Source organism: Colias philodice, chromosome 29 (genome assembly GCF_061535455.1).
Source record: "Colias philodice isolate Cphi_HAF_F1 chromosome 29, ilColPhil1 Martin Lab GWU primary, whole genome shotgun sequence".
Lineage (NCBI taxonomy): Eukaryota > Metazoa > Arthropoda > Insecta > Lepidoptera > Pieridae > Colias > Colias philodice.
Genome location: NC_143114.1, coordinates 877,627 through 903,689, shown reverse-complemented (window position 1 = coordinate 903,689; position 26,063 = coordinate 877,627). Strand labels below are relative to the sequence as shown.

Genomic DNA, 26,063 nt, shown 5'->3' with positions numbered 1-26,063 from the left:
GCCGAACTAAAGTACCTACAGTACCATTTACCTTCAGTGTACAATACAGTTTACAGACCTACGACGGACGAACAATAATGAGTAATAAATAAAAAAAAACATAGTTTCTAAGGTCATTAGTTTTATTTTATTTTATTGTTATTTTCTTTGAACGATTGGAAATGAAATTACTCAATTTTTACACAGAACTTTGATTTATTAGAATTATGCTCATTATGCATAAGATAACGAACGCGAATGCACGACATCTAGCGCGTCAATGTCTAAACATCGCCTTTCGTTTAGACATTGACGCGCTAGATCTGTAATAAGTATATAGTCTATGCGCTAGATGTCGTGCTTTATGTCGTGTTTCGCTTGGCAAAAGTCACGCACACTACTGTAGAAGTGTCAAATTTTTCCGGTATTTTACTGTTGTTTTTCTAAGTAAATATTGTAAATTATTGATTAAAAAGGTCGAACGCGCACACATTTCATTATAGAGAAGTGATAAAATGATTAGTTTTAAAGAAATAGTGTCTGTGTTAAGTGTTTAGAGGTAATCAAAAATGTATGGAGGGACGGTCGGAACATCAACCTTAATGGTATACAAATATATTTTTTTTAATAACGAAAATTAGGCACTTTATGGCGGGATTCGAACCCGCGTTTCAAGGACCACAATCTTTTATTCTCTTTTCTTTAAAAATCTTCTATTTTTCCATCATGAAAGTAAAATAAAATTATATTATTATTAAAAAAAAAAATACTTTAAAATTATTAAATTATTTCAACAAAAAAATTTAAAGCCTCAAATATGGTAAAAATGGTTAACAATATGGAAAAATCCATATCAGATTTCAAATATAATTTTGGTTAGTATATCTTGAACTGCTGAACCGATTTTAATGAAAATAATGATCAAAATGTGATGTTTCTATGACATTTGTGAACCAACCAACACACAGCCACATATTCTATATATTTATCTGAAAGCTCATATGAATAATCATTATTATATTTTACAATAATATAAGTTTTTTCTCGTAGTTAATACAAACAAAATAAAATGGCGTACATCTTAATTTATACAAGTTTTATAAAAACTGCCAAAATACTTACAAAAATTATTGCTTTTCCATAAATACAAAAATTTTAATACTTTCTCTTTAACCTAGAAAATTCAACAATACGTTTATTTAAAAAAATCCATCAAAAAATTGAGGTACGCTATCACATTTGGAAACCGCATCAATATCGATACAGCACTATCTGTCAGTCTTATCAGCTGGCAACACTGTTTCTCTATATATAGAGTTATTGTGTGGAATTGGCAACATTTTCTCTCCTTCCTCTTGCGTCACATCCTGTCTCTTAACAACTGAAAAAATAAAATAAAAAATTATTTAAAATAAATATACATAATGTCGCCAACATACACATAATTATTTGTTAGAAAACTTTTTTTTTCTCATCACATATGGGTATAAAAAAACCTTTTTCTCAGATCAAAAAAATATAAACGAAAAAAGAAACGCTTCTAAAGTGTTCGGTTTACAAAATCTGTGATATTTAAGGCCGATTTTTCAATCCTTGGTTAAAATTTATCCGTCCAATAAAGTATTACACGAACATTTTAAAATGTCACCTGTAAACTGTCAAATACGGACAAATATAATATATTTTTGAAATGGTAGTTTAATACGTTATTCGATGAATAAGTTTTAACCAAGGAATATAAAATCAGCCCTAATAGTAATTTAAACAGTTAATAAAGTGGAAAAATACATTTAATTACCTACTATTTAGAATTTAAGATTACAAAATAACTAGCTTTCCACCCGCGGCTTCGCCCGCCTTGTCTAAAACCTAATCTAAACTAATATTATAAAGTTGAAGTTTGTTTGTTTGAATGTGCTTATCTCAGGAACTACCGGTCCAATTTGAAAAATTCTTTTGTTGTTAGATAGCCCATTTATCGAGGAAGACTATAGGCTATAGTATATCATCACGCTAAGACCAACAGGAGCGGAGCAACGCGAGTAAAACCGCGGGGCTAATTTTTCAAATCGGTCCAGTAGTTCCTGAGATTAGCGCGTTCAAACAAACAAACGAACAAACTCTTCAGCTTTATAATATTATAAGTATAGATTATTGATTCATCATGGAGTAGTCGTTATATAGACGTTACAAAACGTTGTCTCCTTATTGTATTGCCATAACACAAAATCTGCCAAAGCCACATTGTAATACGTTTGCACATTAATTAATGAAAAAACTCACCCCGTTTCCTGGTAACGAACTTGAACAGAACCGCGTGTAAAACTGATGCAATCAAAGCAACCCCCGCGAGTATACGGAATGAGCCCCTCTCCCCCGCACTCGCGTATAACTGACCCCCCACTAGAGATCCTAGTGCAAAACCTATAGAAAAAACAAAAATATACTCATTTTAATTAAGTACAATTAAAACTAAAAAAATATATTAGAGAAAACAAAAAAAAAATACACTATTTTAACCCTAATTCTAGCCTAATTTTAAAGAAAAATAAACATAAAATATAAGAAGATCTAACTTTAAAGTAAGACTAACAAAATAACCTAACCTAAAAATACCAGACTGTTAAGGTGCCTAAAGTAACTTAAATAAGTAAGGTAAGTAACTAGAAATACTAATAAGGTACATAACTTAAATTAAAATTAATTACTAAAATTTACATCAACTTTACTAGATACCGTTACTGTACTCAATGATTTTATGTCAATGAACATGACAATATTTTTATTTGAGAATTTTGAATTTGATATTATTGTAATCCTAATCGATGTTTTTCTACTCCTTAAAAAATCTCGCTTTAATGCTGTAAAACTGAATAATAATTTTTGAAGTGAAACTTTTAGCGCGTTGAGAGTAAAATGTCAAGATCGTATCATGGTTATACCACACCCCGGACACTCCATACAAAATTATCGTTTTGACAGCCACACTGTAGAGACTGCAAATGTGTGTGTTAACGCTTTATGGTTGGCACATTTGTGACTAGCGTAAAAAAAATTTCGCGTTTTTCTGATGAAATACATCCGTAAACAGCACAATATCTAACCATTTTCTACGAAAAACGATAATCACAAATCCAAAATAATAAAATTACTTTAAGTCAATTTGATTAAGACGATACACAAAAAAAAATCCACTGCTTGGCGGGCGGAGTCTAATAGCTCGCTATCGCGAACGCGGGTGTGCGCGAAGTCATTCTTGCAAACTCGCCGCGCTGCCGCTGGCCGACTCGGGACAAACATGTATGGAGTCGTCATACAGTTATAATATTGTTATACATTTATTCAATTGTTGATTTATTGGTTTTATTTTCTTGCTTATAAACAAATAATCTTCTTTCCAACAACTACTTAGACATTATTAATAATTATTATTATTTCGTAATGTTTACTTTATTACAAAATAATACAGGTTATAAATAATCTTTAAAATAACAAAAAATATTGTTACTCTGAAAAAATGAAATGGTAATCAATAACGCGGACTACTGAATTGATTTAGATAGAATTTGATGCTGACGTAGATATTACATCATGCCCAGAAATGAAAGGTACTATTTCTGAAAGAAGTTATAAACCCTAATTCTTCTCAGTCAAAGTCAAGAGTGGAAGATATCACTAATACAGTAAAACTGATGCGAAACTTTGGATGTTAATTTGTATATTTTTTTGTTAGTTGTTACTTAATCACGTCAAGACTACATTACCAATTTTGATAAAATATAGCTAATTGCCTGGATTTACACATAGGATACTTTTTATCCGAACTGAACACTTCTGTGGGATAAAACAGGATTCACGATATAACCTAATTCCAAGCGGGCAAAGCCGCGGTCGGAATGATAATTTTTTAAATAGAAAAATTGTTTAAAAAAAAACACAAAATATATTGACGCATGTATTTATTTTTTGCACTCTATTATAATTGTAATTATTCATTACAAATAATCAAAATAAAATAGCCAGAACAAAGTTAGGCCCTGGTAGGGTAGGTAGGCAGGTACAGCAATGTGAGACGAACACTGGCTTATTTATACCAATAATAATGTATTATAAACATTAAATTAAGTTTACAACAAAAATACATAATATTAGCTAATGTGAAAACGAATCAACCAATCAACCCACAACAATGAAATGTGCACACAAATATTCATCCAAATCGGTTCATGTGATTAGGAGGAGTGACTGCAGCGCCATCTTCCGGGCCCAATTGTGTTTCCAGATCACCCAGGAACTCAATTTAATATACTTACACAAAATTTTTCGAAATTAAAACTCACATTACTATGTAAATATGAATATAAACCTGTTTTAGTACTAAGCAATTTCCCGCACAGGTGTAGTAAGTATAAATGAAATAAATATCAACATCAAATTCTTTATACAACATACTTATCTACCACATACTAAGAAATGTAATTCTTGACATTTTTTCGTATTTCTTTTAAATATAATACTACTCCAATGAGCTCCTGTTCCATATTATGTCCGCCATACTTCCACTAAGTTCACCATGATTTTTTATTTCTTTGCACTTTGTTGCTTTTTGCTAAAAATGGAATCATGCGATAAAACCAGTAGAACGTTGATAACATACATTTTTGACTGACTTTACGAAGGAGTGGGTTCACATTGTGAACAATCAGTGGGTTTATTTTCCTTCTGGATTCCGGATTTCTGAAAAGATTATCTATGCTATAAATGAAAAAAATCTTACACATTCGTTATGTACTTAAAACAGGGGTACATATCACACATCGTCTATAATACAATTATCATCAAATTTAAAATAAAACCAACTTCTTCATTAATTTGTTCCAATTGTAAGCATTCTTTTTTCTCCAACCTTTATGTTTCTTCTTCTTATTTTCTTTATTGTCCCCATTTGTCTCATTTTGTCTTATCGTGTTGTCACCCTTTTTTACGATTGCGCGAGCGACACAAGTTCCCCGTGTGACGGCCGTAGCGGGAATGACTCGTGCAGCGATCGGGGTAGGAAGGTACAGGGCGGCTCTCGCTATATTGGCTGGTCGCGCGCTAATTTCAAGTATTTCTTGTTTATTTCAAAACCATCGCATATTTCAAAATTCTAAATCGGTAGACGTATAGGTTGTATATTTTATAGTTAATATCCAAAAAGTCGTAACTTTACGTTTGTTATTTTGAAGATGCCAGAGATTATAAAAAAATAACAATGAGAACTTTGTATTTTTTTTCTATCGAGAAAATATCATGGAATCATGTTTCTAAAACGGTAGACGTATTTTGTTACTATTGAACTTTCTTGTCAAGAATTTTCATCACGACAACTTTAATAATATAAAAATTACGAAGGTTTGAAAAGGGCCGTAAATGTTAGAAAAATTAATTCATCACCTTAATGTTGTCAATCTTCGTTGCGTATCGTCCTTGCAGAAAAATATGGCCCATTTTAATCACGATCGTGCGGGGTGAGGTAAGTGTTTAATTTTGGCGGGAGGCGGAGAGTGTCCGTTCTGTAGCGTTTAGCTACTATTATGTATTCTGTGGTTATACCGCCAAAAATATATTTTTGAACTTATACTTCTTTTAAAAATAAAAAAATAAAAATATCTAAATATCTCTATCTTTGGCGCGATGGAGAAAAATGATGAGAGTGAATTTTTACGATGCGCGCGCACACCGACACCTAAATTTAAACATGAAGTTAGTTCTAGGTGGTATAAAATTGATAACTATGTTCAAGTTGTATATTCTAATATTTTTTTTCCATACGCCAAAGAAGTATAACTTCTAACGCGTGTGCTCGGCACAATCGGTCTTTTTAAAAAAAAAGCTATAAAATAAACTAATTTCTTACCAACTCCATCATCCATTCCCGCCGCAATTCCTTGTACGGTGGCTGAATAACCTTCGGGTGCTACATGAGCCGCACTCACTTCAATAAACACCAAATGCCACGGATGCTGTATGAATGAGATGAATATCATTCTGATCCCGTAGCAGAAAAGAGAAAACGTCATCGTCGCACCGTAACCCCAACGGTATATTATTTTTCCTGAAATTTTAAAGAATAAAATATAAACTAGCTTACCGCCCGCGGCTTCGCCCGCTTTGTCTAAAACCTAATAAATTATATACTAAAACCTTCCTCTTGAATCACTCTATCTATTAAAAAAAACCGCATCAAAATCCGTTGCGTAGTTTTAAAGATTTAAGCGTACAAAGGGACATAGGGACAGAGAAAGCGACTTTGTTTTATACTATGTAGTGATAATTTATAACTATAAGGACTGATTTTCGCTTGCTGATAATGTCCTAAAAAGTGACTTTAGGGATAAATTTCAATACATAGTATAAAACAAAGTCGCTTTGTCTGTCCCTATGTATTTTTTGTAATTTTACTGATCAATATGTATAAACCAGCTGTGCCCCGCGGTTTTGTTCCGCTCCTGTTGGTGTTAGCGTGATGATATATTATAGCCTTATAGCCTTCCTCGATAAATGGGCTATCGAACACCGAAAGAATGTTTCAAATCGGACCAGTAGTTCCACGTTTAAATAAGTAATAAGTATACATAAAAATCATTCATAATATTTAGTTACTTTTGTAGCTTACGTCATCTATACTAATATTACTAGCTTATCGCCCGCGGCTTCGCCCGATTTGAGATTTAAACTATCCTATCTCTCAAGTTGGATCGAACTGCACATGGTGTGCGAATTTTATTATAATCGGTTAAGTGGTTTAGGAGTCCATTGAGGACAAACATTGTGACACGAGATTTATATATATAAAGAAGATAAAGCAGAAGATTTTGTTTGTTTGCTTTTTCTTATTATCTATTCTTTTTTTATTTCTTACCGGAAAAGAAGAAAAACAATAATTCTCCTATAAAACTCTGCGCGGCTACAACAGCGCCCTCTATCAGTTTTATTTGCGCCATAGATCCCGTCTGTTCGGCTAGGTCTTCTAGAAACCTGAAAAATACGAAAAAATATTTTAAAAAATATATAACGGTCGAATTAATAACCTCCTTCTTTTTTTGAAGTCGGTTAAAAAACGTAAAAAAGAGCATGTGTGCCTTCTTCCGAGCACACGTGTCAGAAGTGAAACTTCTTTAGCAAGATTCAAAGATACCAAAATCGTCGCGTTACTCCATGACGTGACGGTATTACACTACTATCGATCGATCTACACACGTAAAGAAGTTTCACTTCAAAACACTAATACAGTAGAATCCTTTTATTATGACTCCGGTTATATTGACCAACCGCTTATTATGACGTATTACACAGCGAATTTTCAAATCAAATCATTTATTGCATACATTAGAAACCTTATGCAGGTATTGCAATATAATATTATATTTAAACTAGCGACCCGCCCCGGCTTCGCACGGGTGCAATGCTGATACTAAATACACTACAGAAAAACTGTGAACTTTGTATATATAAAAACATATAATAGCGGCCCGCTCCGGCTTCACGGGTATAAAATAGACAGCCGGGCGGCCGGCCGGTGCCGCCGCAAACGCTACGTCCCGCAATTTTTAAATCTGTAATATTTTCGAAAATATTCACTTAAATCATACGGTGTAAAGGGCCATATAGATCTATATTAAATGAACAATGTTTTCAAGGTATTTAATTGGTTAAGGATTAATGCTGTATTGGTTAAAATCGCTTCGAAAATTAGCCATTATTTGTCGTAAAAAGTAAATGACAAAAAAAAGTTATTGTGGGTTATCCATAAGAGATAGACATATACCATCGCGGACTTTTCTGTGGACCTTTTCAATGTGTATAATACCTACTTAGTACATTATTTTGATAAAACTCGTAGGGTTCAGCCTGCGTTTGCAATGTAAGCGGAAAAAATTTATTTTTTTACGACATCACATTAGAAACCTGAAAAATAACAGTACTTCTCCACTATTTAATGGATGTTATTATACATATAAACCTTCCTCTTGAATCACTCTATCTATTAAAAAAAACCGCATCAAAATCCGTTGCGTAGTTTCAAAGATTTAAGCGTACAAAGGGACATAGGGACATAGGGACAGGGAAAGCGACTTTGTTTTATACTATGTAGTGATTACATTACTATTGTCACATACATTTCAATTTTCTAATACACAGATTAAGGCCGTGTACGCGGTCCGTGCGCTGTTTGGCTCAAATATGTGATTTTTCAAACCAGATTGTCCATCAACCACTTATCTTACAAACATATGAATTACTAATAATTTTAGGAAATTTTATTGTCTATGTAGTTAGTTAAGAGTTTTTTTCAATTAATACAGTATTTGTGAATACCATCAAGATAACTGAGCCGATGATTACTTGATTTCACTTTTAGTGTCAATTTCGAAGCTAAAAATATCTGAAATTGCTGACAGATCTAACACACAATTTTTTTTAACTAACTGCAAAAATCCTTATTAAAATAGTTAGTTAAAAGATTTTTTTATTTTGGACTCCTAACTTACGAAATTAAAATCCGAACAATGTGAATTTTTTTAGAAATTATAGTCGACAAAATGATTATTTTCACCAAGATATTTGACTTAATTGAATATAATTTATACATATTGCAATAAAAGAATGTCTTACTTATAAGATAAAATTTAAAAAATCAACTAAGGTACCTCTATTATTTTTCTACAATTTTTTTTAAAGTACTATAAAACACTGCGCGCGACCCGAATCCCGATTCAAATCAGTCGGCAGCGAGCCTTTCCAGAGAGAGGACATGTTGCTCGGCGCTCTCCTGTGGACCTATGCTGTTCATAGTAAAAGGATAGCGCAAGCCGCGATCTATCGTAATACATCGCGGAGATTTTGACTTGCGTTAAATTGAATAAGCGCTCATTAATATACAATTTAGATATATCCGGGATTATACATTATAAATATTCGTACATAACGATATAAGACGTAAATAGAAATACTCATATAGATGCATAGATATACATTGATTGCGATTGATTTATTTGGTAGATTAAGTTAGATAGAAGTTTTCATATAAAATTTTGGTTTTCATTTTGGTTTTCATATAAGTAAAATTCCTTACAATAAGACGGATGAAATAACTTCGTTTATAGTGACATTAGCTTTCCTTTCGCGTTTTCAAAGAAAAACCCACATAGTTCCCGTTCCCGTGGGATTTCCGGGATAAAACCTATCCTATGTGTTAATCCAAGTTACCCTCTATATGTGTGCTAAATTGAAACTTATTTGGCAAGATTCAAAGATACCAAAATGGTCGCCTTACTCGATAACGTGACGGTATTGCCATGATGTGATCTTGACATTATACTCTTATCCGCCTAAAGAAGTTTCACTTCAAAAATCCATACTAATATTATAAATGCGAAAGTAACTCTGTCGGTCTGTCTGTTACTCAATCACGCCTAAACTACTGAACCAATTTGCATGAAATTTGGTATGGAGATATTTTGATACCCGAGAAAGGACATAGGCTACCTTTTATTGCGAAATATGTATCACGGACGAAGCCGGGGCGGATCACTAGTATCACATAAAATAGCTTGCATCTGTTTATAAGATAGGTCAAGGTCGATCTTTCGTGGGCTCCCAGGCTATTCATGGAAAATAGTTTTCCGTTTGCTGTTTCACCCGCGGCCGCGTTATCTACAACTGAACAAATTATTTACTGAATCCTTCCTCGAGAACCATACTAGTCACTATTGTAGAAAATAAAATTTAAAATTGTGAAGGTATTTTGGAGTTTATAGCGACCAGAGTTACAGACAGACAGAGGCGGCAAGAGACTTTGTTTTGTAACAGCGGACGTTGTTCCGTCCTATTCCTTCTTTTTCGTGTTTTATCTCTATAATAATAATATCTTAATCTATATCTTCTATAATCTATACTAATATTATAACGAGGAAAGGTTTGTAATTATGTACATATGTATGTATGTATGGTTTTCACGCATAAACTACTGGACCGATTTCAAAAATTCTTTCACAATTAGAAAGCTGCATCTTCACTGAGCAACACAGGCTAGGTTTTATCCCGAAAATCCCACGGGAACGGGAACTATGCGGGTTTTTCTTTGAAAACGTGGGCGAGGGCCGAGGCCGCAGGTGTAAAGCCAGTATATAATATTTCAGGACAATTTTCACACACGGCACGATCTTATCCCATACTAAGTTTTCGCTTGAGTTTATCTCTATAAGAACCTACCTTGTGCATTAACAAAAACGTAAAAAAATGTCTATATTGGTCAAGCCGTTCTCCAGTTTTACGCTTAATAACACATTTGGCGATACATTTTTTATTATTTAAATTTGAGAAGATAGTGATACAACGAGAGGAGGTATATCACTATCATCAAAATCCTAATTAAAAGTTTAAACATACATGTTTACAATTATTGCAGCAGACGAGATCCGACAATAAAATCCCACCAAAAACATATTCATGTAAAATGTTGCCAAGACGAGCCCATATGACTCGCACTGTCAAAAAGTTATCAGATCTCATGTAACTAGAGCCAAGCTTCCACTACACGCCCTAACTCTACAAGGCCTAACTTCACAAACTCTACACCTTAGTCAAAATATGTGGCTTGGCCATTTCGCTACATTCACATCGGCGTAAGGTGAAAAATTAATTCACTGTTCATTACTTTTGTGTTATACAATAGTTCTTGTAGTAACGAACGGCCAAGCCACATATTTTGACTAAGGTGTAGAGTTTGTGAAGTTAGGCCTTGTAGAGTTAGGGCGTGTAGTGTTAGAAGCTTGGCTCTACATGAGATCTGATAACTTTTTGACAGTGCGAGTCATATGGGCTCGTCTTGGCAACATTTTACATGAATATGTTTTTGGTGGGATTTCATTTCTTTTTGTTAGTTGTTTGTAACATTTTTTTATTTTATTTTTAGCTACTGTGTGGACGTAAGAGGCAGGAGACGTTCGCAACACTTCTATTCATTCATATTTATATGATCTGATCTGAAGTATATGTCTCAATATATGTCGATTAAATTTTTATTTTTTTTAACAAGGAGTACCTATACATATATATATCTAGGGGAACCAAGTTTTAGATTATTAGATTAGACCTCTAGCGTCATCAAAATTGAATTTAAAATTACAGGTCTCATACAAACACCCGTCCCCTAGTTTAAGGGGTTGGGGGATGAAAGTTACAAGTTTTATAATTTTTTTGTTGTTTGTGTGCTAATACTAGCTTACATACAAAATTTCAGCTTTCTAGGACATTAGGAAATACCTTAAGAATTTTGATGATCATCAGTGAGTCAGTGACGAAATTAGCGTTTTTTAGATATAAATAAAATCTGAAGTATAAAAGCTAATGTAATTAAAACTTAATATGTTCAATAAGTCCGCTATTGACAATATATCCCGAAAATTTTGTTGATCTAGCATAATCCAAACCCAAGTTATGAGGGTTCAAAAAAACGTCGAAACGCTTCGAGAAAAGGTAGGTAGTGCCCGTGCGTTTCGCTTGGCTCGTCTTGGCGGGGGCACTACCGTGCCCCCAGATTGTAATAATAACTCCATTATAGTAAGATTAAGATAACAAGATAACAATTATAGTGTCATTACGTGTTTATCGGTTTATTAAAATGCTAACATTATTGAGATAATAGTGATAATAGATAGGTATGTGTATTTGTTCTTTGGGAAAGTCCGTTTTGAGATAAATTATAAAACATATAGCTTTAAGTAATTTTGAACTTAAGCTAATAAGTTTCACGAAATCAAACTGTTTCACATTCACAATGATTTTTATTCATGTAAATCAGTTGATAAAGTACAATCTACATAGTCCATTGAAAAGTTACATTTGGGGTTGCGTTTTTTAGAGGACGCAATTTTATTTTTTTGATGTGTAGGGGGGGTCAGTGTGAAGCTATCACCAAGTTTGTGGGGTCGCCACCCTTGTTCCACGGCCGCCATCTTGAAAATAGCGGTTGAAATGGTTTTTACGATATATCTCTTAAACTATTTATCTGATAATGAAACAATGTTAACATTATTTGTTGCAAATTAAATTCTCTACAACTTAGGTTCAGTAACTTTTTGTCTACTCAATTCTGAGCGCTGTAAAACCTTAGCTATTGACATAATGAAAAAATGTTGTATATAAAAGTTGTTCCTCGAAAAACAATCTACAAAAATAGTCTTATATCATTTCTTCGTAAAATGATAAAAAAAAGTTTTATTGAAAAATATAAATAGCTCTAATTTCTGAACATTATCGCTTATAACTTTTTTATTTATAGTTCTACGACAAAAAGTTACTGAATCAAAGTTGTAGAGAATTTAATTTGCAACAAATAATGTTAACATTGTTTTATTATCAGATAAATAGTTTAAGAGATTTTTTTTTTTTTTTTTTTATTTTATTTAAAAAACATCACATGTCATTACAGGACAATGCCCAATGCGACAGAGATACACTTTACTATACAATATAAACTTAGCTAACTTAAATACTAAATTGAAAATATTCATACAAAAATCAACATGGAAATAGAAAATTTAAATAACTTTTTTAAGAATAACAGATTAACTGTAGTATCACCCTTGCGAATTCACTCATAGGACAACAAAATAAGTCCGCTCTTTCGTGCGCTTCATTTATGATGCGGATCGCCCGTACTATTGGTGTTTTCGCAAGAAGGTTGGTTCGTGCTGTGGGCACAAGCAACAGTGGTGAGCGGTGCCGCTTCCACGCGAATCTGGTGGGGACGCAGAAACTCAAACATTCAAGTAGTCTTGAGTTCTGTTCCCTACCACGAAGGAGACTTATTACATAGACGGCAAGCGAAAAATCTCGCCGTACACTCAATTTATTGTACCCCACCATACCCAATACAAATAAGGTGGGGTACATCAACGGATAAAAAGGATATACCCCATATAATTTTAAATATAGATGTCTCAAGAATTTATTTTGAACCCTCTCCAACATTAAATTATATTTGTCCTCATGAGGAGCCCAAACTGCTGCATTGTGTTCCAAACGACTTCTTACTAACGCGTTATATAGGACCTTGAGTGTTGTAATGTTAGTGAAATCTTTGGCCTGTCTCAAAACAAATCCAAGGTTCCTGTATGCCGTTTTACATGTTTTTATTATATGTTCACGAAATCTTAGATCAGCAGAGAACCAAACGCCTAAGTCCCGACCCTGCGTCATACGCTGAATTGAGACCGGACCTATTTTGTAGTCATACAAGAGAGGAGACCGAGTACGATGGAAACTCATTACCGAACACTTATTAGGATTGAAGTGAAGCTTGTTTTGACTACTCCAATGAAGGATCCTAGCAACATCATTTTGTAGGCGTTCACAGTCTGACAGATTTCTTACTTCGGCGTATAATTTCAGATCATCTGCGAATAGCAAACACTGACCATAAGTGAGGACGTCTGACAGGTCATTAATCATTATAGTGAACTCTAATGGACCGAGGTTACTACCCTGACTTACACCTGATCTAGTGAAATATGACTGCGATTCGCAGCCATTATAGTCGACATATTGTTGTCTGTCTTTCATATAGGAGGCCCAGAATTTTATCAATTTCGGAGTAAATCCCATCTTCGCAAGCTTTCCCAATAGCACATCATTATCTACAGTGTCAAAAGCTTTTTTAAAGTCCAGGTAGATTACATCTACCTGAACCCCGGTGTCCACTGCAGGTACTAGGTATGCCATTAAGTTGAGCAGATTAGTAGTAGTACTTCGCGCCGGTCTGAATCCATGTTGCTCCTCGCATAGCTGTGCTGACACCTGCGAATACACACCCGCCTGTATTGCCGATTCAAAAACTTTTGCTGGCGTTGAAAGTACGGCTACTGGTCTGTATTCGCTGATGTTCGGCCCCGCCTTACCCTTAGGAACAGGAATAACTCGAGACGTTTTCCATATTTTTGGAAATATGTTAGAGTGTAAACAGGCGTTAAATATGCGTTGAAGGGGTTCAGCCAGCACCCTACTACAATCTTTAAATAAGAATGATGGTATACCATCTGGGCCAGCAGAAGTTTTGGGTTTAAGGCGCGCCAATGCTTTTCTGACCTCTCCTACTGTCACCATATCGATTTGAACGCGCGCGCTACTCGACCCCATAGCTAACGCCGCATTCGTATCTAAAATTGGTGCACTATTGCTGTAAACACTCTGAAAGTACTGAGCAAACTGAATAGCGCACTCTTCATTATTCAAAAGTCTACCATCTTTCATAATCATATTACTCCTGCTTGAAGACCTTCTCGCTTTGACATATTGCCAAAATAATTTCGGGTCTTTCGAAAACTGAAGTTGTATTTTGTCTTTGTAACTATTATAAGCAATTTTAATATCAGCTTTTACAGCCGATCTTAACAATGAGAATTCATTATAATCGCTCGCCAACTTAGATTTTTTATACTTTTTCTGAAATGAAGCTTTTAATTTAATTTTATTTATAAGATCTCTTGTATACCAGTTAGGGTAGTGATACTTACACGAACCATTATTTTGTTTAGCTTTTCTAGGTACGCATTCATCTAAAACACTATCTAGTATACCATAAAAATATTTTAACATCTCATCGACGTCCTGTATGTCGTATAACGCAGACCAATCTACTGAACCTAACCGCGAATATAAAAGGGGAAAATCGGCCTTATAAAAATTCCATTTCGGGCGCGTATTGCAGTCGGCACCGGACGCCGGCGCCGGCGACTCCGATGCTGTGGAGACGATGCGCACGCTCACTGCGAGCGGCGGGTGGTACTCGTCCACGGTCACCAAGGGCTCGTCGGCCGCCGACACCGACACCTCCCCGCGACACCCTGCGTGACAGACCCAATCCAACTGACGACCCATACAATTAGGCACGGTGTTTTGTTGAGTGAATTCGCAATAGGTTAAAAAGTATTCATAATAATTACTTATATTTACCGGACATGAATATATATTTAAGTCTCCGATAACAATAATTTCTTTATATTTAGTACATAATTTTTCTATTATACTAAACAACAATAAGTAATCAGTCTCAGAACTATTTGGAGGAATATAAACTACACAACACAAGAATAGAAAGTTATTTTTTAAGAAAACACTTGCACATACCATTTCAAAGACACAATCGTTTATCGACACTGAGGGTATGCGTACCGGTCGTAGCTCGAACCGCTGTGAGGCCACGAGAAACGCACCGCCCTGTTTCCGACCGTCCGATCTGTCGCAACGTAATATTTGGAATCCTAACGGAATAATTTCGGAGTCTTGTATTGATTCATTACAACCGGATTCCGTGATGGCATACAAATCAAAGCTTACTGTATTTATATTGTTTCTAAATTCTTCCAATTTTGTTCTAAGACCTCTAACGTTTTGGTAGAAAATTTCTATTGATTTAACTACTTTTCGGTTTTTTTGCTGCCTTACGAAACCAAATCCATTCGCTAAACTCTGCATTGACTGGCCAAATTTCGGGTTGGTTCAATGTATTAAATAAATTTTCTGGTACACCAATAATAAATGATGCATAATCCCGCGCCGTTTTGTGTTTAATTTTATCTATCTTAATCAAAGCATCCGGGCCGCAAACATTTTTCACATATTTTGTCAAAGTCTCCAACGAAGTTTCTGGATGTAAGCGCCATACGTGCAAGTACTTTTTACGTTCCATTCCTTTTAATATTAGTGAATCTTTATTACTACCTACACGTACGCTCCTACGTTCACTCGATTGCTCGTTGTTATGGGTAACATTAATATTGTTATTATCACGCTCATCAATACACACCTCTTTACCTATTCCTTGCCCTTCGCAATCCCCTTTATCTTTAAACAAAGGCGCGCAGGTCGAGGCTATTTTTATGGGCGATGCTGACGACGCGGACGTCGCGGTCGTAGGTTTAGTGGCCGCAAAGGAGTTTACACCTAATATCTCTGTGATAGCATCACTTTTATTAGCTTCCTGTAATGGCTTATTATTATAATATGTGGATTCCAAAGATTGCGACGTGTCACAACCTGTTTTTGATATATTTGCCCTAGTGCCAATTTTAATGCATTGTTTTTCTTCAAGCGAACTCAAAATCGTTAGTACCGCGTCTAACTTGTTATTTGTGTCACTTAGTTGCTTTTGCAAAATAGCTATTACGTTTGCTTGAATATCCAATCGAGAATTCATTTCGGAACGTAATTGAGTTAAATGCTCCAACAATACAGAATCAGTGCTTAGAGGCGAAGACGTATGATATCTTAATTGATTCCCGCGCTGCATATTTATATTATTATTATCGGGTGTAGCGAGTGACGTATTGCACACGGTTATAAAACTCTTATTTGGCGATTGAGTACATTCTGAACAAACCCAACTTTTCTTGTAATCATTAGTAAAAGCGTGGAATAGTTCTATTTCAATATTAAGACATTTTAAGTCATACCTTTTCAAGCATTTTAGCTTAGAGCATTCCAAATAAAACTCATCGTGTATTTGCAAGCCGCAAGTATTACAACCAATTTTGCTAGTCATTGTAGATGTAACAAACCGGTTTCCGTGCGTAGAGTCGGTGTGCAAAAGAGATGAATTATTTGAATTCTCGTTTTAATTCGCAGGACCTCTCCTTTACCCGAGGTGAGGAGGAGCTTCCCCTCGCTCGTTAGTAATACAGCGTCCAAAAAATAAGTTCACTTCACTTTAGTTCTTATTGCACTGTTTACCAGTTTACTTTTTTGTTAATTTCGCATGAAATTAGCACTCGATAATTTAATTAAAACAAATAACACGTCTGCGCTCAGCGACAGCGACAATGGTATATGTATCGTTAAAACCATTTCAACCGCTATTTTCAAGATGGCGGCCATGGGACAAGGGTGGCGACCCCACAAACTTGGTTTTAACTTCACACTGACCCCCCCTACACATCAAAAAAATAAAATTGCGTCCTCTAAAAAACGCAAGGTCAGGCCTAAAAAATGTAACATTTCAATGGACTAACAGATACAACCAGTAATAGGGAAGCCACAGACATGTATCAAGATAGACTAAGCGAGTGTATGTACTTCCCGTGTCCAAACTAAGTTTATGAAACTTACTTGACGCTGGCCTACACTCAGTCCGCGCTTGCAGTTCGCCAAGGAAAGACGTGAAGCTGAATAAAGTAAAATGCCGAATTGCGCCGTTATAAACTGTAGAAACTCCACAGCTGTGAGTGGCCGAGTTAGCAGAGATGTTTCCTTCCACCGGTAAGTAATTTTCTAATCAGAATATGCACTATTTATTTTAAAATCAAATAAAGAATATCTGTGGAAAACGATCGTGACAAACACGGATACCAACTCATACGAAATGATTCGGAATACATTGCGGCTTTTACTTGGCACGGTAAAGATCGCGTCGTATGATAACAAGCAATGAATAGCGTCTTCTCATTTTTCTGTTCTCATTTTTCTGTCCAATTTTGTGGTTAGTGATGTTCATTTGATGCAACAGTTCTCGATTCTGATCGATTTTATAATCGAACAGAAAAATGATAATTTGAAGGAGCAATTTTTAAGAAAAAAAGGCATAGATTTTTTTTGTCATTTAATAGGACTTGACCTATAACTTTTAAGTATTTTAATACAAAGGTACTAAAAATAAATATTATGACATGGACGCCATTAGTTAAAGTGTCATCTTGGGAGTTTTTTAAGAAAACTCCTTATTGCTTAGAGTCTTAGACTATGTTTGTTTTTTCAGTTTTCCAAGTAACCCGAACATAAAAGAAAAATGGATCGATGCAACGGGACATAAAGATTGATTGATTGACAGTTTCATTACTTTCTTTCGATGGCCTCTCTAGTACGTAGTACATGGTAACTCAATGGGCATATGTAAGAAAAAGCTAAAACACATTAGTTTACTTGTTAGAATATTAAAAGGTTTATAACTTTATTTTATCATTCCTCTGTCTATGGTAATTATCATTTTTCTGTCTTGAATCGGTTTAGTAATCGATTACGATTACATTTATACACATATTTAACTACCTCTTAGACATAGATCTAGTTTGATCTGATTTCTTTCGATTTACTTCGATGGGATAGGACGATACTAGAATCGCCGCGCGAGTGGCGTCCTAATCGATTTAGCGTAAAATGAAATTACCATCACTAAAAAGCGCTCGTGACGTCATAACGCGTCAAGGTCAGTACAAAAAATATGACACGCTTGGTTTTCATACAGATCGCGGTACTTGCGTTGTCTACTTAGTATACATGTCTGTGAGGGAAGCCCATGATGCTAAATGTGGATTTACTCACGATTTACTCGAGCGTCACGGGATGACGGGAACCTATTAGAATTGGTATAGTCATAGCGAGAAGAAAAGGTCCTTCAATGTTTTAACTTTCAGCGGTGGGGAAGGGTTTTTTTTATTTTTCGCGTATTTTATTTAAAGCCTATAGTGATATAACTAGTTAGATGTCCTGACAGAATGTTTGACGAGTCAGCGAATATTCATCCATACTAATTAGAGATGCGCCGAATAGTGGTTTCACCGAATAACCGAATACCGAATACTATTCGGTTAAAACCTTACCGAACCGAATATTCGGCCGAATTATTCGGTTCAATGTTTTGACGTGTTTTGATGCGTAAACCGGTTCTAACGGGTCGCAAGTAGCTGCTGGCTCGGTGGCGAGCGAGCCTTACCTCACCGCCCGCCATCCGCGTATATCGCCCGCGCACTCCGTGCCGTCTCAGTTGTGTTGAAACATCGCACGAATACGTTACAAATTAAAACAAAAAAAAAATATTAAAATTTTTATATTGTTTAAAAGTTTTATAATAAAATGTATTGCGTTTCATGTAACATTTTTTTATAATTCTCGTTTTATTTAAAAAAAATTATTATTGTCATTTTACTCATTAGGTATAGTACTTTCAATATCAGTTTAAGGTTTTTTGATATCTGTTATGGTTACGGAATAATCGCCTGTGCACACTTAACGATTACAGCCTGTATACCTTAGGTTCAACACATTCTTCATAGGATTTCTTTGACTTGTGTATAGTATGACATAAATCATTCATAATATGAAGTTATTTATTAAGTTCTATAGCCAAGAAAGTAGAAATACTCATACCGAATATATTCGGCACCTAAACCGAATAATTCGGCCGAATACGAATAGTCAAAAAGATGCCGAATATGCCGAATACCGAATATGTATTCGGTATTCGGCGCATCCCTAATACTAATATTATAAATGCGAAAGTAACTCTGTCTGTCTGTTACTCAATCACGCCTTTTTAGTATTAAGGCGGTACAACTGAAAACTATATACCTAATACCAATCTATAGAAATACTCAAACTCAATAGAAATATAAGAATTGCCGTATAATATAAACGATCGTTTAAATGCTACGAGTTGCCTGAACTGTTACTGTTAGTTACTGAACCAATTTTCATGAAATTTGGTATGGAGATATTTTGATACCCGAGAAAGGACATAGGCTACTTTTTATCCCGGGAAAATGACGCAATCCCGGAAATCCCGCGGGAACGGGAACTATGCGGGTTTTTCTTTGATTGCGCGGGCGAAGCCGCGGGCAGAAACCAAGTAGAATATAGAATTAAAAAACTCATAATCCAAACGTACATAAAACCCTAAAAACATGAGCTTCTTTGCAGTTGTGTAAAATTTGTAACAGTTGAGTAAAAAGGTAATTTAAGACAATGTATTGCAAAGTTGTAGACGACATTGAAAAGTAAAACTATATAGGTATTGAGTTAAATAATTTATGATTACATAACCATTCTGAGGTTTTACATAATATTGATGTTTTGCATTAAAACAAAACATGTATTATGTGTCGAATAAAACACACAGCGTTGGATGAAGAAAGCAGTCTATGAATCCTATATATCTCTATGAAAATTGGGTCACCTTACCAAATATCGATGGATCTTTCACCTCACTAGCAAGAGCGCGTCCCTAGTATGTCATCTGTCATCATCGCCTTTGAAGCGCTGTCATCTTCCAAGCTCCATAGCATCTTCATCAGCAAGCAGTAAACTGCAACGCTGTGTGTTTTATTCGACACATACTTAATACATGTTTTGTTTTAATGCAAAACATCAATATTATGTGTCTTTCTAAAACACACAGCGTTGGATGAAGATGTGTTTGATATCTGCTGGTGAAGAAAGACATACAAACGCTATGTTAAAAATAAATTATCTTGTTAATATTGTAATACCTATGAGTGCTGTATTAACAACTTAAATTTCATTCCTTACAGAATGTTAAATGAACCTGTTGTATTGTAAAATAAAGTTATATTTTAAATTCTAAAAACAATACAAGGGGGTTATGTAGTAACAACAAAAATTGTTTTTCTTTCATGTAAGAACTAACCATATAGGTATCCTCTAAATTTTAAATTATTCTCCTCAGATAATCTAGCCAGAGATAAAGGTTTGTGTTGCAAGGTTAAAGGGTCCGCCCCTTTATAGATAAGAATCAATTATCTACTTTTAAGATTGAAAATCAGTCCTTTGTTACTTGAACCAACCTTTCCACATGGGTCACTGGGCATATCTATGTGTCTGAGTGTCCTCACAACCGACCACCTGATGGATAATGTGTTGTTGTATCCATTTAGTATCCAAATTCAGGTCAGGTTATAATCTTATTTTGCTGTGATAAAAAACTGTATTTTGAGATTTTCAGAAGTCATGTTCATGTCATGAACTTCTCGGCCTGACCCCAGTAATAGCATAAGAGCTCCTGAGAGAACAGGGTCAGCTTGCTTATGATAGACTTAAGCTAATTAAATAGAATCTCTGTGTACTAGATTACATGCATTCTTTTTAAGGATTCAGTAAATAATTTGTTCAGTTGTAGATAACGCGGCCGCGGGTGAAACAGCAAACGGAAAACTATTTTCCATGAATAGCCTGGGAGCCCACGAAAGATCGACCTTGACCTATCTTATAAACATATGCAAGCTATTTTATGTGATACTAGTGATCCGCCCCGGCTTCGTCCGTGATACATATTTCGCAATAAAAGGTAGCCTATGTCCTTTCTCGGGTATCAAAATATCTCCATACCAAATTTCATGCAAATTGGTTCAGTAGTTTAGGCGTGATTGAGTAACAGACAGACCGACAGAGTTACTTTCGCATTTATAATATTAGTATGGATTTTTGAAGTGAAACTTCTTTAGGCGGATAAGAGTATAATGTCAAGATCACATCATGGCAATACCGTCACGTTATCGAGTAAGGCGACCATTTTGGTATCTTTGAATCTTGCCAAATAAGTTTCACTTCTGACACGTGTGCTCGGCACATACGCTCTTTTTATCTATAAATACGCCTACAATAGATTATAATATATTTCATCATCATCATCATCATTGTCAGCCCACACTTGTCCACTGCTGGACATAGGTCTCAGTCATGGCACGCCACTGAGCCCGGTCGTTTGCTCGTTGTCGCCAGTTTTGACCAGCAACCCTGCGGATGTCGTCACTCCACCGTGTAGCAGGGCGTCCTACGCATACGTCCTATAATATATTTACAGGCATTCAAACTACCTACCCGCATACATACAGAACTACACAATTATTTTATTAAATGTGACAACTCAGGAAGTCACTATTTAGCAGACCTTGGCCGTTAACTAGCGGTACATTGCCGCTTACTGTATTCTCGTGAGAAACGTGTGTGTTTCGTTTACACGTTGGAACGGCTGTAGCGATTTCGATGTATTTTAACGTGTGTAAGGATCAGTTTGGTAATAAACTTTGTCGTAAAATGAGTTCAAAAAGGCCAACGAAATGGTGAAAAGAGCGTGTGTGCCGAGCACACGCGTCAGTGAAACTTCTTTGTCAAAATTGTAAAATACCAAAATCTTCACCTTACTCCTTACTCCATGACTTGACGGTAATGGCCATGACAAAATGAAATTTAACTCTCAACGCACCCAAAGAATACCATCTTTTTTAATCTAAGTATGTACATAATATACGTATTAGTAGATTTATTTTTTATATAGAGAGAGAGATTATTTAACAAAGAAATAAAATTGTTAATAAGTAAAAACAAATGCAATGAAAAGAGAAAAAAAAACAACAACATTTAACTTATCATACACAAAATATGATAATTTCAGCTCCAGTATTTTTACAGAACACACAATAATATAATTCATACATATGAAACAATTATACCTGTATAAGTATATCTATACTAATATTATAAAGCTGAAGAGTTTGTTTGTTCGAAAGCGCTAATCTCGGGAACTACTTACTGGTCCGATTTGAAAAATTCTCTCAGTGTTAGATAGCTCATTTATCGAGGAAGGCTATATATGCTAAGACCAACAGGAGCGGAGCAATGCAGGTGAAACCACGAGGCACAGCTAGTTGATAATAAATAAATGTTATATAATTAATGATAATAATTATTGTAACATGCGCTTTTGATAAGCAAAGGGCATTGACCCTGAATTTCTTATCATTTACCTACACTTTAATACTAGCTGCATCCCCCAGTTTTACCCGCATTGCTCTGCTGCTGTTGGGCTTAGCGTGATGATATTTAGCCTATAGCCATCCTCGATAAATGGACTATCTAACACCGAAAGAATTTTGCAAATCGGACCAGTAGTTCCTGAGATTAGCGCGTTCAAACAAACAAACACTTCAGCTTTATAATATTACTAGCTGCTCCGCGCGGTTTCACCCCCGTGGCTCCTCTCCTGTTGGTCATAGCGTGATGATATATAGCCTATAGCCTTCCTCGATAAATGAGCTATCTAACACCGAAGGAATTTTTCAAATCGGACCATTGACCACTGAGATTAGCGCGTTCAAACAAACAAACAAACAAACATACAAACAAACAAACAAACAAACTCTTCAGCTTTATAATATTAGTATAGATATTTATATAAAGCTGAAGTATATTCATTAAAAGTGTTTTACTGCAATCGCATTCCTATTGTTTTAAATCTAAATTCTAAACTACAGTACAATCAACATGAACACACACTTTGTTTTTATTATAATGGGTTCAGCTATTTAGGTGGTGTTCCGTGACAAACAAAAGCACAGAAGAGATATAACTAATCTAATTATGTAGTAGTTTAGATAAAAAGATAAATAAAACATTAGAACCTTGATAAGAACGTGACATTGACTCCATTCTATATAATCTATATCTTCTTCTCTTATACATATATAAAAATGAATCGCAAAATGTGTTGGTAAGCGCATAATTCGAGAACGGCTGAACCGATTTCGATAATTCTTTTTTTATTATATTCTTTGAAGTACGAGGATGGTTCTTATGAAGAGAAAACGTAAACATGTACCACGGGCGAAGCCGGGGCGGACCGCTAGTTATAGATAAAAAGTAAGTCAAGTTAAAATCTCCTTTCTATGAGACAGTTGTAGATTTATCCATAGGATAAAATAAAGCAAACTTATAACTATTGGCATATTTAAGCGGTCAAATGAGTAGCATCTTGATTTTTGTATCTATACTAATATTATAAAGCTGAAGAGTTTGTTTGTTTGAACGCACTAATCTCTGGAACTATGGGTCCAATTACAAAAATTATTTTGGTGTTAGTGTATGGGCTGCTGAGTTGATATGATAATATGATATCCCATACACTCCTTTATTTGATAAGTTGATAGATTGATAGTTTGATAGGATGATGTAAAACCAATTATAGCTTTTGATCACTACTTTATTATTGATTGATACTTTAAACTAATGATGATATAAATGATTAATGATATTTGATAGTTGATGATATTAATATACTTCAATAAATGGGCTATCTAACTGTACGGCTAGCCCGTACAGTTAGATAGCCCATTTATTGAAGAAGGCTATAGGCTCTATATCATCAAGCTTAAACCAACTGGAGCGGAGCAATGCGTGTATAACCGCAGGGCACAGCTTGTCTTACATAAAAGTATTACAAGAGTTAATATATAAGGATAATAATGTATGAGTATAGTACTGAATATAGTACGACCGGCCTCAGTGGCGTGCCATGACTGAGGCCTATGTTCAGCAGTGGACAAATGTAGGCTGATAATGATGATGATGATGATGATGTTGATGATGATGATGATGATAGTAGTTACTGAAGGTTTTGATTCTAATTCTATCTGAGTAAAGGCTCAGTTTATCAAGAAATTTATCAGGTTCGTTGCAAAAAATGGTATGAAAATTTAGATACACAATTGAGATCGAGATAACTCTTATCTATTAATGAATATAAAATTACTTAAATTTTAAAATAATGTAAAATGTAAGTTGATTATAAATTAATTGCCTTTAAATACGAGCGCTTATTTTTGTTATCAAAATAGACGCTAAAAATAGTGCAATAAAAGCTATAATTATTTTAAAACGTTTAATATTAAGATTTTATTTTATCTCGAAGAAGTTTTGAAGAACGTGTTTTGCATTAATTTCCATTTTCATCCTTGTAGACTTATTGTTTATTCGTATCATAGTTACATACTTAAATATTTTATTTAAATAAACTATATTGCGCGCCAAGTTTTAATTTACAATTTAAAATACGTAATTATAGACTACAGGCCCATGTTGAAAAAATTATGGGTCATTTGACCCACCACCTGACCTATCTAGAATGATATAAGAGCATAAAATAATAAGATTCAGCACTATGACGTCACTTGTAAGCTGTCCACCTGAGTGCAGATGAGAATTCGAAGGTTCAGGTAGAGATTTTCTCCCCTTGTCTCCATGATTTTTGTACGGCGTTGCGGAATAATGGCTTAAAAGCAGTATAGAAATAGTATGACACAGATGCCGTACAAAAATGGTGGTCCACAAAGTCGGAATTTATTTTTATTTTTCGACAGTTGCCGGGGTAAATTTGGTCATTTGATTTTGTACGGCATCTGTGTCATACTATTTCTATACTACTTTTAATCAATTATTCCGCAACGCCGTACAAAAATCATGGAGACAAGGGGAGAAAATCTCTACCTGAACCTTCAAATTCTCATCTGCACTCAGGTGGACAGCTTACAAGTGACGTCATAGTGCTGAATCTTATTATTTTATGCTCTTATATCATTCTAGATAGGTCAGGTGGTGGGTCAAATGACCCATAATTTTTTCAACATGGGCCTGTAGTCTATTACTTCAAAGGAAATACTATAAAAACTGACTTACCCGCAAAGAAAAAGAAAAAATGTATCTTCACGGGGAGGAGACCCCTGTCCACTTTTAACTTCATGTTGAAACAAAATCAAAATATTTACAATTTTAAACAAAGCGAGCAATTCACATTCCTTTTTTGTATTTACGCCATTAACACGCACTAATCACTGACGAACTACTGAGTGCCCGAAGTCCGAACTACTTTCTAATCCAGCATCGTTTAACAAATTAATGCCTGAAGCTCCGAAATGAATTTAAATATTAATGTTCAAAGAGTATAGTAACTATGTATAAGGTTAATGTTTTTGTTTACACAGTCAACGATAGCCCAATCTGTACTGTGGGGGAATGACACATTGACAATGACATTTGACAATTTTATCATCTATTTGACATATAAATGAACGTGGTTGCTAGTTGTAAAAATATTCTAGACGAATGAAAATTTTTAAAAAAGTAAATACATAATATTTAAACGAAATTATTAAAAACAGATCTAATTCAGTTAAGTTTTATAATGCTTAACCTCAATTTTAAGATCTATTAATTGTATTTTTGTCATTGCAAATCATATTTTGTGATGTACTGGTTGGTCAAGACGTGGTCAAGACCATTTTTTTAAACAATTAAAAAGCGCTCCAAATTTGAAATACCGTCGACATTGGAAAATTCAGTCGGCCGACATGATTTTAATTTACTCCAATGTAAGGTGAAAATGGAGGACGAAGAAATACGTTGCATTAATTGCATGATCACTAACGATTTATGCGAGCTATTTGCTATTTATTTAAACAATGACGAAATTGACGCGCAAA

General features: G+C 34.8%; 1 protein-coding gene and 2 long non-coding RNA genes across 5 annotated transcripts; 1 reads left to right on the top strand and 2 right to left on the bottom strand.

The window, feature by feature from the left end:
• Positions 1–1,205: 1,205 nt before the first annotated feature.
• LOC149475695 (major facilitator superfamily domain-containing protein 6-like) lies at positions 1,206–25,612 on the bottom strand. 3 transcript variants are annotated; one of them, XM_089712972.1, is made up of 6 exons: positions 25,261–25,610; positions 19,975–20,219; positions 6,884–6,999; positions 5,879–6,076; positions 2,263–2,403; positions 1,206–1,360 (listed from the first exon to the last, which is right to left on the bottom strand). In XM_089712972.1, exons 3-6 carry the CDS (start codon positions 6,963–6,965, stop codon positions 1,248–1,250), a joined length of 534 nt encoding a protein of 177 aa, XP_089569098.1. In that variant the 5' UTR covers positions 6,966–6,999; positions 19,975–20,219; positions 25,261–25,610; the 3' UTR covers positions 1,206–1,247. The 3 variants fall into 3 exon arrangements, with proteins under 3 accessions (XP_089569098.1, XP_089569099.1, XP_089569097.1); XM_089712973.1 differs by lacking the exon at positions 19,975–20,219 and having other exon boundaries at positions 1,206–1,352; positions 25,261–25,612; XM_089712971.1 differs by lacking the exon at positions 19,975–20,219 and having other exon boundaries at positions 25,261–25,609.
• LOC149475697 (uncharacterized) lies at positions 4,355–5,406 on the bottom strand. Its single transcript, XR_016317978.1, has 3 exons — positions 4,840–5,406; positions 4,655–4,716; positions 4,355–4,588 (listed from the first exon to the last, which is right to left on the bottom strand). It is a non-coding gene; the product is annotated as an uncharacterized LOC149475697 (long non-coding RNA).
• Positions 24,295–25,353, top strand: LOC149475696 (uncharacterized). Its single transcript, XR_016317980.1, has 2 exons — positions 24,295–24,639; positions 25,222–25,353. It is a non-coding gene; the product is annotated as an uncharacterized LOC149475696 (long non-coding RNA).
• Positions 25,613–26,063: the final 451 nt, after the last annotated feature.

Bases quoted from the DNA above. Each gene is read 5' to 3' on its own strand.
- LOC149475695 (XM_089712972.1), bottom strand. From the start codon at position 6,965: ATGGCGCAAATAAAACTGATAGAGGGCGCTGTTGTAGCCGCGCAGAGT. The intron at 2,404-5,878 runs GTAAGAAATTAG...TTTTTTCTATAG, and splicing joins GGGAATGGATGATGGAGTTG to GTTTTGCACTAGGATCTCTA. The intron at 1,361-2,262 runs GTGAGTTTTTTC...TTATTTTTTCAG, and splicing joins GTTCGTTACCAGGAAACGGG to TTGTTAAGAGACAGGATGTG.